Below are 16,047 nucleotides of genomic sequence, written 5' to 3'. Positions count from 1 at the left end.
TATTGAAGACGAGGACTCGATTGTTTGAACTGTTGTTGTAGAAATTAAATGTGCTTTGTGATCTGTTGAAGTCAAGTTTGTTTTTTGGGTTTTGTCCTTTATTGGAGCATTATTTTTTGTAATTAAAATTTTGTGAACCAAATACATTTTTACACATATTTGTAATAATTGTAATAATTACTCAGGTTTACTGGAGAGTCATTAGCACAAAATACATCAAGAATATCTGCTATCATTGTTATATAATTATAATATAACAATGATATAACTATATATAAATATATATATATATATATGTGTGTGTGTGTGTGTGTGTGTGTGTGTGTGTGTGTGTGTGTATATATATGTATGTATGTATGTATGTATGTATATATATGTATATATATATATATATATATATATATATATATATATATATATATATATATATATATATATATATATATATATATATATATATATATATATATATATATATATATATATAAATATATATACTATAATTATATTTTATAAAATAGCACTGGGTGTAATTTCTTTTAAGAAACCGGTACATAGACAGCAAGGCGCCGCATTGGAACAGACGGATTCACGACCTGCTCACGCAATAAATTGGTTCCATTAAACCGGAATAAAACAGTTTCGAGTTTAAAAGCAATAAATTGATGACATTTAAAAAAAGAGAACTTTGTTTGCTAAATAACAGTAGCATTTTTAATTCCTGCTGGGTACATTTCCAATGTTCTGAGTGCATAAATGTTTTATTTTTTATTTTTTGACGCGTAAAAAATAATTTTCGATGAATGTGCTTGATGTGAAACATTGTGTGATATTATATTGTGTGTTAAAAGCCTTAAATGATCAGCGCTGGTGTCCGCTGTCTCACTCGCAGACGTCTGAGCCCTTTGTGGCCACAAAAACACAACGAACCAGTGATGCGTTTGGTGTGAGGGCTCGTTCGATTTTTCTTATTTATTTATTCCGCTCCAAACAGCCTTTTATTGGAATTACTACAGCTAATAACCGAGCTAATAAGACAATTAACTCTTAGGGGAGGTGAAAAATAATGATAAATAACACAGGTGACAGGTTAAAAAAAACGGTGGCGGATTTAGTTACTAAATCTGCATTTTATTATTGTAAAATATTAAGCTTTATTTTCTAATTCATGTTTTTTTAATCATTATTGTTTCCACAGGGGGGGAAAAAAAGAAGAAAATAACGCCGTGGAGGCCTGACACATAATGGAGTCAGCCGGAGCAGCCGCTGAGGTTAAACGTGCAGAATAGCGCCATCTCGCTGTAAGCGGTGGAACATACCTCACATTTCCTCATCCTGCTGCTGCTGCTGCCGCTGCTGCCGCCTCGACCCTCCGCGAGGCTCCGTCCCCCTGGTGAGGTTGACCGATTTTCTGCACTCGTCGCCAGCGATGACAGCAGCCCCAACCCCGCTGTCTGTTGGCGGCCACCAGTGCTGCGTCTTATCGCTGTTCATTAGTGGTTCTAGTGGGGATAGGGTGGGGGAGGGGGGAAGTGGGGGTCCCGGAGCGGGTCCGCGGGCCTGCTGAGGTCACTGAGGAGGGGGGTGGGGAGGGGGTGGGGGCACAGTGGGGGGATGGGTGGGCGCGCCGGGACTTCAGATGTACTGTCATTTCACTGTAATCTAATTCAACAACATTATCACAGTGGAACACATACACCACTACCCCCCACCCCCACCCACCCACCCCCATGCCCCCACCAACCCCCCCAGTGTCCCAAGCTGAGGTCCCGGGACGCCGCTGGGTCAGACAGGGACATAAACAGGGTCCTCACAAATCAGAGCAAGGGGCTAATTTAATTTCTCTCGCGGGCCGCGCTGATTGGTGGATGCACTTTTTTTTCAGCAGCAGTTTGATGCACTTTTATGGAGAGTCTCAGCGCGAAAAGAAAAATAACGAAAACGAAAAAAAAATCCCATCAAACTGAGAGAAAATGTCAGCTGGTTTTCCTGACGTACAAAAAAAAAAAATCTTATTACAGGCTGTGACGCGCACATGAAAAACACGGTTTGGGAGGCAAAACTCTGCTCGAATAGGAGTTTCCACGGGGCGTCGTTGGCTCGGCTGGAGCTCAGAGGGGAAATGTACTGTCGGTTTTATGGGAACGCTCTCAGCAAAAAGGAAAAAAAATAACAATAATAGTAGAAGAAAAAATACCAGCCTGTCTGTTTGACTGCATGTGGAAAAGCCAGCATGGCTGGAAGCTGCGGAGATTCCCTGCAAACTGAAAGTTTTTCAAGCGAAACGCGGCGAAGGGGGCAGAGAGAGAGAGACAGAGAGACAGAGAGAGAGAGGGACAGAGGGAGAGGGAGAGAGAGAGAGAGAGAGAGAGAGAGAGAGAGAGAGAGAGAGAGAGAGAGAGAGAAAATCAATCAAGCTGCAGCAGCAACAACAACAGCCCCGCAGGTCAAACAAACGCGACTAAATAGCGCGTAAAAACGTGGTTAAGGGCGCGCAAGAGAAAATGTTTAACTTGCACGCGGGGCCCCGTGTTGCGCTCTGATCAGAGTTCCAGGACGCGCAGGAAGCTCCGTTACACCGGCACTCACGCACCTCTGCAGCCGTCAAATGTGTTAAACAGGGTAAGGAGACAAGCGGGTGTTTAAGTGCAATAAAAAAAACTAAATAAATAAATATTAAATGGAATATATTTAAGATATTTTTTTCTGAAAATGTTCAAAATTTGTTCATTTGTGATGTGAATAAATATAAAACATACATTTATATCATTACAAAGAGAAATAGTGTATTGTCGATTGTGTTGCTGCTGGATTTGCTGATAAAGCAGCAACAGCCGCTAATAAAGATGAGACTGGAGGAGAACTAGCGCTCGGGGTGTGAAGGGTTTATATATATAATTTTTTTTTTCACGTCTACCACCATCATCGACGAGAATTTTGCCAAATTAATTTCGCAGTTTGAGTGAGCTTTGCCAAGCGCGTGTTTGAAGTTCCGTGAAACGGGCGCGCCCACACGCACGGCAACACAGCAGACAACGCCGGGATCTCTCGGAAGAGCCATCGCTGGGAGTCAAAAAAAAAAGAAAAAGAAAAGAGGAAACATCTCCATCAGTGAGTGCAGGGACGCGGCCTGTCCGCATAATTAGAGCAAACTCACAAAAACCCCAAACCGTTTAGCGCTCATTTGGAGTCGTTTTGCATCCGTGCAAACTCATTTCCGGGTTAGTTTGATTGCGAATGGGGGAGGCACCGTCGGAATCATCAAATCGTCATCATCATCATCATCATCATCATCATCATCGTCATCATCATCATGTATTCCATGCTGGGTGTGGACCTGCGCAGTTTATGTTGGTTGTCAATGAAGTTGACCACACACACACACACACACACACACACACACACACACACACACGAACCGTGGCGCCTAATGGGGACCTTAATAAAGTATCCGTGTAGCTCCCCCCCAACTACCAGATCGATACATGATATAAGCCCATATCGATCAATAGCTATGAAGTAGGAGCTGTGATGCGCTCTGGTTCTGAGGGGGGTGGGGGTGGGGGTGGGGGGGTCGAGCTGGGAGGTTTTCTCGCTGTCTAATATCCAGGAGAGTGTTTGCGGTCTCTTCAAACCCTCCCTGTGGCTCAGCCAGCCATGCAGCCAGCCATACAGCCAGTCAGTCAACCAGTCAGCAGACATACAGCCAGCCATGAAGCCAGCCAGCCAGCCATGCAGCCAGCCAGCCATGCAGCCAGCCAGCCATGCAGGGCTCCTCTCTCAGTCAGTCAGTCAGTCCTCTCCCCTCGGTGATCGCCTCCATTAAGACCAATCAAACTGCTCTCTGCTGCGTCCTCACTGCTCTGATTCTGCTGTCTCATTCTCAACCGCTGGCTCCTCTTCATATAAAACCAAAGTCCCCCCCAAAAATACATCCTGAAATGTTTTATATCTAAATTAGGATCTGGCGCTGCTCTCGTTGCTTGCGACTGAATTTATTTCGTTGTACAAACCAGCACAGACGCGGGCATGTAGGTTATTTGTGAGCGCACTGGAGATCAATAATAACAATAATAATAATAATAATAATAATAATAATAATAATAATAATAATAATAATAATAATAATAATAATCATTTTAAAAAGCCGCCTAAAATCGGAGTCATTCAGCATAGCAACCCGCTGTTACAGCCCCGATCTGCTGGAGAGGAGTCGCCCCTTGACCAGCCCGCTTCCCCCGAAAGCTGAAATTGATTCTTCAAGTTTTGTTCTCTTCCACACAAACTCGACCCCGTCGCAGTTTGCGGAGGTCTGCTTTGTTCCTGCAAACTTCAAATTCGAAACATGAAGAGGGAGGGATTCTATGAAAGCGCATTGTGCAAAAAGAGCCATTATGAGAGACGAAATAATAAAATGGCCCCATAGTTTCCACAACTCGCGTCAAGAATGCAGAGTTTTTACGCACTGCCATAAATAACACAACATAATAATGTTGGGGTTTTTCTTTTTTTTCTTTTTTTTTTTTTTTTTTCATTTTTAAGTCCAATTTCCAAACATATTCCTAAATGTTTGCGTCACCTCGTCGTGATTAATGTGATCAATGAAATAAAAACCTCCATATTTGGCCTGGTGTGTTGCCTGCCTGTACAGACTGCCTCCTCCAGTCACACACAGACAGGCGCGCTGGGATCCAGAGTGGCTGACAGGTGCTTCAAACACACACATTACTAGTAAAGTTACAGCCTGATGCTGCTCGGCGGCAGCAGCAGCAGCTGTCGCGGCTGTGTGTGAGTGTGTGAGTGTGTGTGTGAGGAGGCGCCTGCCTGCGCAACGGCGGCCGCTCCTCTCTCCCCCCGCTTTGTGTTCCAGGGGAGCCGAGGTCTCCGAGGTCTCCGGGGCTCCGAGCTACAGTTCCAGCGGCAGCGGGTAGATGGCACAATTTTCTTACATTTTATGGGCAGAGCGCTGGGAAGCCGCTGCAGTGGAGGCGGCGTGGGCGAAGAAAAGGAAAGCAGCACATGTACGTTGTTTCTTAAGAAGAAGGATATTTTTCTCTCCATAAGATCAAGAAATCATCAATAAAATAGGACATAATAGTAATAATAATAATAATAATAATAATAATAATAATAATAATAATAATAATGGATCTACTGGATGAAGTGATTTATTTTTCTTGAAAATTGATTCATTGGCACTCAGTAGCCTTGTTAAGTACAATAAAGCGCCTGAGCCAGCAAGTTACAGCGCGGATTTTGCCGCTACCAGTGTGCAAAAGTTGCGCGCATGCGTTCAGAAAAATGTGCAGAAGACTGGAGGGACGAGGACGAGATTATTATTGGCAAAATCAATAGTACAATAACTTTGGTGTGTGTGTGTGTGTGTGTGTGTGTGTGTGTGTGTGTGTGTGTGTGTGTGTGTGTGTGTGTGTGTGTGTGTGTGTGGTGTACAGGTTTGGGGCAGATCGTGTGTCAAAAAGTTCTCACGTCACGCAGACGTAAATAAATGTGACGTCGCCGCGAGTTCCACCTCATTAGTTTTTTTCCCCGCACGGCGCTAATAGACGAACAGAAGTACAAATTACAATGGTCCAGCATGCATCACGCTCCGTCGACTGAAATCATCTCGCTCAGCGTCGACGTACAGATACAAGTGAGAGGATTCAACCATCAGCGCCGCGTCAAAGGCGAACAAGCGCAGCTTTCCCCTGTATTCTGTCTTGTTTTAAAGGAGCCTTGCCGCCTTGCTTTTGCGGGAAGTGCGAACTGTGCGTCACTCCGGGGTGAGCAGGCTGAGCATGCGGGGTGTGATGTCCACTATCTGCTACCAGCGTGACACGGCGCGCCACCTCGGACAGACACACTTTGGCTCTCTGACTGTCACCGTGCGGAGCAAAACAGCATCGAGAGAGAGAGAGAGAGAGAGAGAGAGAGAGAGAGAGAGAGAGAGAGAGAGAGAGAGAGAAGACCCTCAACGTTACGTCATATCATTTTCATCACTCACACGCGCACGCCTCCGTGCGCGCAGACTGACACCAACACCAGCAGAAGCCTCAGGCCCACCAACCCCCCCCCCCCGCTCCCCCCCCCAGTACCAGTTACTGAAAGTTTGGCTACGCGCGTAAACATCTGCCAGCACACCGCACTTTAAGTGGTGCCGGTCGCGTCATTTTGAAGACTATATGCAAAAATATAAAGCTCGGCTTGATGGTGAATCTCAGCGTTGGAATACAAAGTGCACACAACGCGAAGAACGGACGGGTAATATTAATAAAGGAAACTAAATCAATCCAACTCCGTCTATACAAGCGACAGGAGGTTGCTGGTATATTCTGCACGATCCGATATTCATATTTTACGTGCGTGGCCAAAGGTGAGACTGCGGTCCGTACACTGAGCGCTTGAAGCGGCGCAGCCCCCGGATCCATGTCCGGACCGGAGGCTGCTGCGCTCGGCTAAAGTGTCTCGATCAGCCGCGACTGATGGCCGCTCTATGATCTCTGTCATCAAAGCCATTAGTTTCTAAACACTCTGTTAAATAGAGAAGAAGAAGAAGAAGAAAATATATCGATCGGCCCTTTAAATAGAAAATAATCTTAACCCCCCCCTCTCCCCCCCCTCCACACACACACACCTTCATCTCCCCAGTATAGCAGAGAATCAAGGTGTTGAGCGATCCTGTTGGCCGGCTGATTAATTATTTCGTAATTCATTAATCACTTTCATGGGGCAAAAGGGCAACATCCTGCCACAGCAAATTGACTCCGATCACCCCCGCACCTCCAGCCCCAACACACGCGCGCGCGCACGCACGCACACACGCGGATGTGTGTGAGGAGTTGAGGGGGCAAAAAAAATAATGAGAAAAGAAAACATTGGAAAACGTCTTTTCAAATTCATAAATTATAATTTAATACCAAGAACAAATTTACAGCAGAATGCTTGTTTACAATAAGCTAACACAAACAAACAAGAATTGTGTTCAACTATAAACTTTCACACACACTCACATATATCACTTGCAATTATTAATAATAATAATAATGATAATAATAATAATGATCATAAAAAAAGTATCTATACGTTATCAATACCCTGCAGTCATATATTTTTATATATTTATATAAAAACGTGGGTCAGTTTAAACTGTTCATAATTACAATCATGTATCATTCTCTGGTCCATACGTGGCCCCGAACAGCCAAAGATCAGTGTTCAATCAGTGATCCCTTTTTCTTTTGAAAATCCACCACACCATGGTCGTCCTTTCGCTTTTTTCCCCCTCGCTTTTTTCGTGCGTGTTGAAGTAAAAAAAAAAAAAAGCCTCGACACAAGAAGAGAACTCAAAATCGCCACGCAGCTTCCCGTGCACGCACGCACGCAGACACACTCTCACGCGCACGCACAAGCACGCGCACGACACCTGTCAAACGTTTAAAAAAAAAAAACAAAAAAAAACAAAAATAATAATAATAATCACAACAAAGGAGCAATAACACTAAAGTTAAAATATCGACTCCTTTTTTTCCCTCCTCACCCCCCAGAAAAAAACGGCTCACCCTGTTTAAAGTCTGCGGCCTCATAGTGAACGATTCCTTTCTTTTCCTTTTTTTCTTTTTGTTTCCTTAAATACAAGGGCTAGTGTACTGAATGCACAGATTATATCTATACAGTCCAAAAAAAAAAAAAAAAAGAAAGAGAGAGAAGAAGAAAAAACATTTACATTTATATATCAAAGGTAAAATAGGTTAGCGACCTGTGGCCATGCATTCACAGTCTAAATATACATGAAAAAAGAAAACATTGTTTTTTTTGTAGTAGTAATATGTATGTACATTAGAAACATAAAACTTTCAGTGCTACTCGCTAAGTTCTGCCACTTCAATTTTTGAAGACGCTGTTATTACCGAGAGGGAAACAACAACAACAAAAATAAAATAAAATAAAATGGCAACCACAGATTTTTTTTTGTCTCAATCACATATACTTTGTATAAAGGAAATGAAATGAGTTGACCTATATTTACAACAATACTGCCTCTAATCAACGTTTTTTCAAGTCAAATACACGACTGAAGTCTCGGGTCGAATAGCGACCCCCCCCACCCCCCAAGAAAAATAAAAAATAAAAAAAACAAAAAAAAAATGTTGTAGGCCTGCTTTAACAACGTTGCGATACAAAATAAAAAAAGAATTAATCCTTGGAACGAAAAGAAAGACAAAAATGATCACATCCTGCTCATCAGGCACTTAATGCTGGGAGTGAATACAGGGTGACAATTCAGTAATACTGCTGTTGAACACCACTCTGACAATGCTTCAGACTTCTATGACCCTTGACCTCTGCGGTGTTTTTCTCTTTCTTTCCAAACAAGTCATTTATGGAACCTTCAGGGGCTTGGAGCGTTTGAGGCGTCCCGTCTCAAATAGCACTTCAACAGTCTGAGCAACTGGTAGGATTTGGATTTAGAATTTTAAAAAATAATAAAGAAAATGTAAAAACTAAATTTGGGAGAAGGGGTGGCCAAATATTCAAAATTTGATAAAATTGGGAAGACTGTCAGGCAAGTAATTTGCAAAACAAATGCAATTGTACAAATTTTTTTTTCTGGAAAAAAAAAAAAGTTTGCGTACAGGGTTCATAAAGTTGAATGTGAACATTAAAAACCTCCCTTATTTCCAGATGGTCTTGGTCATCTTGAGAATATAAGTGCGCTTGCAGCATTTCAACCTAAAAGCCTATATATCCTATTGCTGTGGTTTTTTAATTCTGTTTAGAACTTTTTTTGTTCTCCTCAAACAATATTTCACCTTTTCAAAATAAATCATTGTCTTTAGAAAATAAAACACCACCTTGCACTACAGAAACCACATAGGCCGGTTTGGAACCAGAAAGGAGGGAACAAAGAAGAATGTACAAAACACAACTATACATGGACACAGGACAAAGTCGTTTGAGAAAAAGAAAATTCACATGTTGTATTTTCCCTTTCTCCATTTTTCCCCCATTTTTTAAAACCCAAATTATCATTTTAAATGCACTTAATACTTTTTTTTTTCTCCGCCAGTAAAGACAAACCAAAAATCCTTATTTTCCTCTTTTGTAAAAAAAAGACTCTTAGCAGGATGTTCTGCAGGAACACTGGGAGCTCCTATGAGCAATTTTGAAAGTTCAGCGGATGTCTCAATTTTTCTTTCTCTCTTTTTTGGAGTGGTGGTGATGGTGGTGGTGGTGGGTGGGGTGGGGTGGGGGGGTTTCACAGTCATTTACTTCAATGTCTTTCTTCATGAAAGCCAGCCCCGCGTAACAGCCGGTTGTTTTTCCTTTTTTTCTGTTTTTATTCCTTCCACAAAAGCAGCTATAATCATTGTAGTCCCATCGCCCCCCCCCTCCCCCACCCCCTCACCCCCTCTCTCCCCATCTTTTGTTTGTTCGTCTCCTTCTGGGTTTTTTCCCCCTGTCTTTTCTTACTGAATGGACATGTAAGGCCAGTTAAAACTGCTCCCCGACAGCAACATATCCCTGATGAGAGTTTCAATGGGGGTTTTACCTACCAATCGGACGAAAAATAACTGTTCTATGACGGAGGAGGAGACGGTGCGGAGGGAAGGCAAGCGGAGCAGCAGCTTCCCGAACCGTGTGGGCTGGTTGGGGTACTGGCTCCGGACGTACTCCTCCAGGGCGCACTGGGACTTCTCCTGCAAACTTTCCACATGGGCCACATCCGATAGGCCGCAAGCATCTGAGGGGAAGAGAGGGGGAGCAAATACACATCAATAAAGTGGAACCTCAAGTCATCCTCGGAACTACATTTTTTGTTGTGGGAGGGCTGGGGGAGGGGGAGGGGGGGTGGTTCATAGCCTGTCACCTTTGGAAGCAAAGCAATTATTATTATATTATTTTGGAATTTATTCTCATCAGTTTAAACGTCAAAGTGGGATTGTATTTGTCTCCAGGCTGTTTTGCCCGAGTGAATAATTAGCGCGTGTATTTCTTTTTAATCAGGTGAAACGTTTTTTTATTTTTTATTTATTTATTTATTTATTTTTAATAGCAGCTTGTAATCGCCGTAATAGCGTTGTCGAGTAATTACAATACCGTTAATTACATTTTTTTTTTTTTTTTAAATCCACCACTGAAAAAAATAATCTCAATTCACGGCTTATTAATCAATTAGAATTATTCCAATTCGTGTGCGATTTAACAATATATAATTTACGTGACAGCCAGCAAAGCAGCCGAGGGGAAGGGGAAACGCGCGTTTGCGTTCACTGTTCGCCGGGAGACAAAAAAAATAAATAAAAAAAAAAATACATCCGTTATTTCCCTCGATAACGCCACTTAAAAAGTTGACTAAATAATTGAGCATATTCATAAAGCGGGTGCTTGAGACGGTCCTGCCTCTCACAGTGAGAGAAGGGGGGAGGGAGAGCGAGGGAAGGGGGAGCAGTGGGGGGAGACAGGGAGACCTACTGACCTTTCGTGAGCTGAGATTTAGCTTGGAAAAAAAAGGCCCCATAGCCTACGGAGATGCCGTCAAACTACACCACCGGAGACGCATAATCACTATCTACACTACTGCTGCTGCTGCTGCTGCTGCTGCTGCTGCTGCTGTAGTTGCTGCTGCTGCTGTAGCTGTGTGTGGGCGGCAGCTGATTACGTGCCAAAAAAGAGGGAGAACGTTTCATAGCGCGTTTTGTAAAGTTTGTTTGTGTATGTATATATATATATATATGTATATATATATATATATATATATATGTATATGTGTGTGTGTGTATGTATATATATATATATATATATATATATATATATATATATATATATATATATATATATATATATATATATATATGTGTGTGTGTGTGTATGTATATATACATACACATATATATGTATGTAAACATATATATACATGTGTGTGTGTGTGTGTGTGTGTGTGTGTGTGTGTGTGTGTGTGTGTGTGTGTAAAAGTGTGTGCATCACAAGCAGCGAGAAAACAGCCAAAGTTGCAGAGGCGTGTCATTCAAGACGAAGCGCGCAGCTCATGTTCAAGCCTCCAGCACTCAGGTATGGAGGAGACAAATTAATCCTGGCTGGCACACAGAACGAAAAAAAAACACTGCATAATGACATTCAAGCAGCTAAAATGCGACTTTTTTTGTTCTCCTTCCCAAAAGAACAGTGACTAGACTCCGTGGAAAAAACACGAATGCTGGGCTCCTATAATGAAACGCAGGCTCTCGTGGCTTCCCATGCAGGTATGATATCATAGCATGTGATGCGTTTGTGAAACCTGGTAAATTGCCCCCTCACTACCACACACACACACACACACACACACACTCACACACACACACACACACACACACACACACACACACACACACACACACACGTATGCATATCTTCCCCTTAAATCCCACCCTTTAATTGTGAGGCTAATGTAACAAAATAACAGCGGGGTTTGGGTCATGACCTAAATCTGGAGCGCGTCCAGAGGCGCCTTCATTTATACCCGGCGCGGAAAATATATGGATATATATTTTGGGGGGAGGCAAATAAACAGAAATTAAATGGCTGAAGCTATCCATCCTTCCACTGCTCAATATCACAGCTGAGTCAGAAGGGGAAAAAAAAGAAGTGTCATATTGTTTTTTCCTTGCCTGCTTCCTCCAGATGACAGGGGGAGCGCTGGAACCCGCGCTTTGCTTTGACTGTGTGCAAATGGGACATTAGGCTTGTCTGTCTTTTTTCCTCTATTCCCCTCCCCCACGGAGCCTGCCATCATTTATATCTGTCATTGTCCACAAACAAGACGTGGGGTACAACACATATTGATGAATGTTGGGAAAGGAGAAAGGGGGGGGTAAAAAAAAAAAAAATGCTTGTAGGTTTCTTAGAAATTACTCATTCCAGTGCAGGGGTTTAAGGTGATTATTATTTTGCAGCTACAATTAGTATTTTAAAAAGATCAAATGTTCCAATCAGGCAGCACTTTCACCCGTATTTAGTCGTTAAATTAATATGAATTATTATGATAAAAAAAAATATTTAACCTGCTATTTGGCACGAGTTAATAATAAGTTAATTTAACACGGGGGGCTGATTTACGCACTCGCAGACGTTGTAGCCTGGGAGGGCAGGAGAGGTGAAGCAGCGCGCTAATCTAAGACCAGCAACAACCTCAAGCCGGCGCAGATATATTTAGGTCAGCGTTGATTCAGCTGATGTCAGTGTGCATGATAGTGACAGGGGGTGGGTTGAGGGGGTGCTGGGGGGGTGGTGGTGTGAACTTGGAGCGTGCCCGCTCTATTGTCTTACCTGTGGTGAAGAGCACAATTGCCTTTAAGCAGCTATATTCGGCAGAGTCAACGTGCAACGCTTTGAGCTTCTCCACTTGCTCCTGGAAGATCCTAATGTGGTCCATGAAGGCCACCACCCGGTCCGCGGACATCGGGGAGGCGTGAAGGCCCGCCGCCGCCAGGAGGGGAGCCACATGCAGGGGCATGGAGCACTGCGCGGCGTTGAGCACGAACAACTCGCTCCACGTCAACCGCAGCAGAGCCACCTGGTCGGTGATCTGCAGGTCGGGGAAGAAGGGAATATTCCTGGCCCACTCCACGGCGCTGAAGAGCATCCTGGCGGCGAGTTCGCAAATGTTCTCGATGCCCATGATGTTGTTGGGCTGCATGCATTGGCTGCCATAGCGGGACGTCGGGTAGGGCTCCGCTCTCAGCAGAAGAGAGATATATCCGGATAAGTAGGAATGGCAGTGCAGCGGGTCCCCGTTGGTCAAGGCGAACTGGCCGTGGTGTGGCTGCGTGGGTGGCACCCGTCCCCTTTGCACGGCTGCAGTAAAAAGAGAAACTGCAGATATTGAAGCCCGAATTCTACAGATTGTCACTCAGTCACATGCAAGGCGAGATAAAGAAGGAATAATAATAATAATAATAATAATAATAATAATAATAATAATACATGTCGGCCAGTGTTTTACTACTCGCACATGGTGTAAACATCAAGGGGATCAAACAGCTCGTTTACTACAAAACGGAATAACACACAACATGGGTTGATAGGCTGTGTGTATAATACAATACACACACACACACACACACACACACGCACACACGCACACACAAACACACGCACTCACGCACGCACACAACAGTCACACTCGCATATACACCGGGTAGTATCAAACACGCAGCTAGCATTGTGAATAAAGGAAACAGCGGTGGGACTCCTCGCGCACTGAAACAGCGGCGACGCGCTGTAAACACGTTTTAACACGAGGATGCGCACGGCTTTCCAGAACGGCGTACGGCCGGCAAACAGCAAGACGAGCTGCCGGCTGTGAAGCAACACAAAGAGGGCAAGAGAGAGCTCGCATGTTTAACCCTTAACCCACTTAGTCATTCATCTCTGCTCGCCGCGCCATGCGTTGCGTTGCATTGCATTGCGTTGCGTTGCATTTCGGGGCCTATAATTTCCCCCCTAAGATATTTTTTGGAGGTTTTTTTGTGTGCACGATTCGAGCCGAGCGATCGCTGTCATTTTTTTTAAATTATTATTATTATTATTTTTTTCCAATACATTTTTTTTTAACGGACAGACAGCTGTGATTGGATGTGGAGACGTTAGCGTCAACACGCTCCCTTCCACACTCGCCATAATAGCGCAGACGGCTGTATTGTATCATGTCTTAAATACAGATGCACACACACACACACACACACACACACACACACACACACACACACACACACACACACACGCACACACACACACACCTCCCCGCTCGCGCTTTATAATTTAAATATAAATTCAATAAACACTCCCGCCCCCCCCCCTCCTTGTCTGATCAGCTCCCCAGGTCTATTTTTAGGGCTCGATCCCGGGCTACTGCTGCTCCTACGCGGGGCTAAATAAAGCGGATCGAGCCGAGTGTCGACCGTAGCGGAGAGCGGCTGCACGGCGGAGCTGCAAGCCGCGCAGCCTCGCAGGGAACACGGCCGGAGGAGAGGCAGAGGGACCGGGCTGCTGCTGCTGCCGCTGCTGCTGCTGCTGCTGGTGGTCGGATGAGAGGAGGAGGCGACATTGCTGCACGATTTTACATCTTGACAACAAGCCCATCCACACAAACACACACGCGCGCATACACACACACACACACACACACACACACAAGAAGGATAGCAAAGCAAAAAGTCCCAATACCTTCCCGTCTCATGCCGACTTTAAGGCATTTTTTGAGGCGGCAGTACTGGCACTGATTGCGGTGGTGCTGGTCGATGGGGCAATTCCTGTTGGCGCGGCACGTGTACGTGAGGTTCCGCCGTACGCTCCGCTTGAAGAAGCTCTTGCAGCCCTCGCAAGTGAACTGGCCGTAGTGCTTGCCGCTCGACTTGTCGCCGCACACCACGCACTCGATGTGCTGCGGCTGCTTCTCCGACTGCTGCGTCGTCTGGCTGGTCGGCGTCGACTGCGCGTTGTTCGGCGGCCCCTGCACGGGCGTCTGCGGGGTCGGCGGGGCGACCTGCGAGCCCGCCAGGTTCAACTGGCCCGGCTGAGGGGCGGCCAGCGATAGTCCGCCTTGAGTTTGCGAGGAGAGGGCGCCCTGGGTGTCGGCCACGTCGTCCTGGGAGCTTCTCCACACTACCATTGCCATATCTATCAGTCAACGTGGAGAAACTTTTCGCCTGCCGTGTTTGCTCGTCGCGGTGGTGGAGGTGGAGGTGGAGGTGGTGGTGGTGGTGGTGGGTGGGGGGGCCGAAACGTCTCGGTCGGGAAGGAAGGAAGGAGAGGAAGGAGAGGAGGAGGGTGGGGGGGAGAAAAAGTGTGGCACGCACACGCACAAAAATGTCCCAAAAATATCAAATAATCTAGCCTAGGATTTTCTTCTGTTTTTTCTGTTTTTTTTTAACCCACTCCCGGTGAGAGAAGGAAGAGGAAGGGAGAGGGGGAGAGGAAGGAGAGAAGAGAAAGAAGAAGAAGAAGAAGAAGAAGAAGAAGAAGAAGAAGCGGTCGACTCGTCGCTGATGGGAGACGTTTTCAAAAGTGATGCGACGGCGAACCGAGTCGCTGCCTCGCGCTTAAAGGCCAAGTCCAGGGGCGCCTGCAGTCAGCCATCCAGCACGGCCATCGGAGCCCAAGGTAGTCTGTGTGTCACAAACACTCAGCTGAGGTAGCATGGGAAAAAATAATAACGAGGATAATGATGATGATGATGATGATGATGATGACGGTGATGAAAAGATGGAGCGCGTTCGCTGAGCAGCCGCCGCGCCTGGAGCAGCATAAAACAGAGTAGCAGCGAGCAGCAAGTTCCAGCGCAAGTCTTGAAGAAAACCACCAACTGGCTGGAAGAGGGGAGGAAAAAAAAAAACCGCGTCGTCTTCTTCTTCTTCTTCTTCTTCCTCCTCTTCTTTCCTTTTTCTTCCTATGAGGTAGCGCCAGCAAGCGCACGGCTGAAGTCGGTGTTTTTTAGGAGCCCCGGAATATGAAGACAACTCTCTGTCCCCGAGCGAGCAAAAGCGAAAGCGCTAAAAAAGCGCCCCCCGACAAAAAAGCAGAACAAGGGGGGAAAAAACACAAAGATCGCAACCTGCAAACCTCCTCCGCGGACTGAAATATAATAGGGGAAAAAGGCAGTCGGGAATCAGAGTGATCAAATATGTTAAAAAGGCGGAGGTTAGGAAGTGATTTGCGATTGGTAGGAGCCGGGCTGGCAGAATGCTTTCTCTCTGATCAGCTCACTGAGCTCTCTATATAGTGAACTTTGACACGACTGCTGCAACTTAGCACACGTTACCATGGAGATGAGCTGCCATATAAGGAAGGAGAGTGTGTTTGACTGGTCAGAGCTCAGGGACCTCCCCCTCAACCCCATTGGCTAGTCGGCACTTGTGCTACTTGGTTCTTTGCCAGAGCCAGCATGGAGGTCGAGAGGGCCGCTTGGTCCTAAAACGAGACGTGTTTCCCCAACCCGGGCAAAGAGGAATCATTTATTCGCCGGAACTATATAGGTTATTTTTCATCTTG

General features: G+C 45.1%; 1 protein-coding gene across 2 annotated transcripts; it reads right to left on the bottom strand.

Moving 5' to 3' along the window:
* Positions 1–9,084: 9,084 nt before the first annotated feature.
* On the bottom strand, positions 9,085–14,744 carry nr2f2 (nuclear receptor subfamily 2, group F, member 2). 2 transcript variants are annotated; one of them, XM_076037899.1, is made up of 3 exons: positions 14,224–14,744; positions 12,325–12,870; positions 9,085–9,742 (listed from the first exon to the last, which is right to left on the bottom strand). In XM_076037899.1, the coding sequence occupies exons 1-3, from the start codon at positions 14,672–14,674 to the stop codon at positions 9,468–9,470; spliced, it is 1,272 nt and encodes a 423-aa protein (XP_075894014.1). In that variant the 5' UTR covers positions 14,675–14,744; the 3' UTR covers positions 9,085–9,467. The 2 variants fall into 2 exon arrangements, with proteins under 2 accessions (XP_075894014.1, XP_075894015.1); XM_076037900.1 differs by having other exon boundaries at positions 12,325–12,852; positions 14,224–14,741.
* Between the last annotated feature and the right edge of the window lie 1,303 nt (positions 14,745–16,047).

This window comes from Nelusetta ayraudi, unplaced genomic scaffold (assembly GCF_046127955.1).
Source record: "Nelusetta ayraudi isolate G7.1 ecotype Tasmania unplaced genomic scaffold, CSIRO-AGI_Nayr_v1 ptg000053l, whole genome shotgun sequence".
In the NCBI taxonomy this organism is placed as follows: Eukaryota; Metazoa; Chordata; class Actinopteri; order Tetraodontiformes; family Monacanthidae; genus Nelusetta; species Nelusetta ayraudi.
Note: the sequence above shows the minus strand (reverse complement) of the source record. Positions and strands in the feature narration are given on the sequence as shown.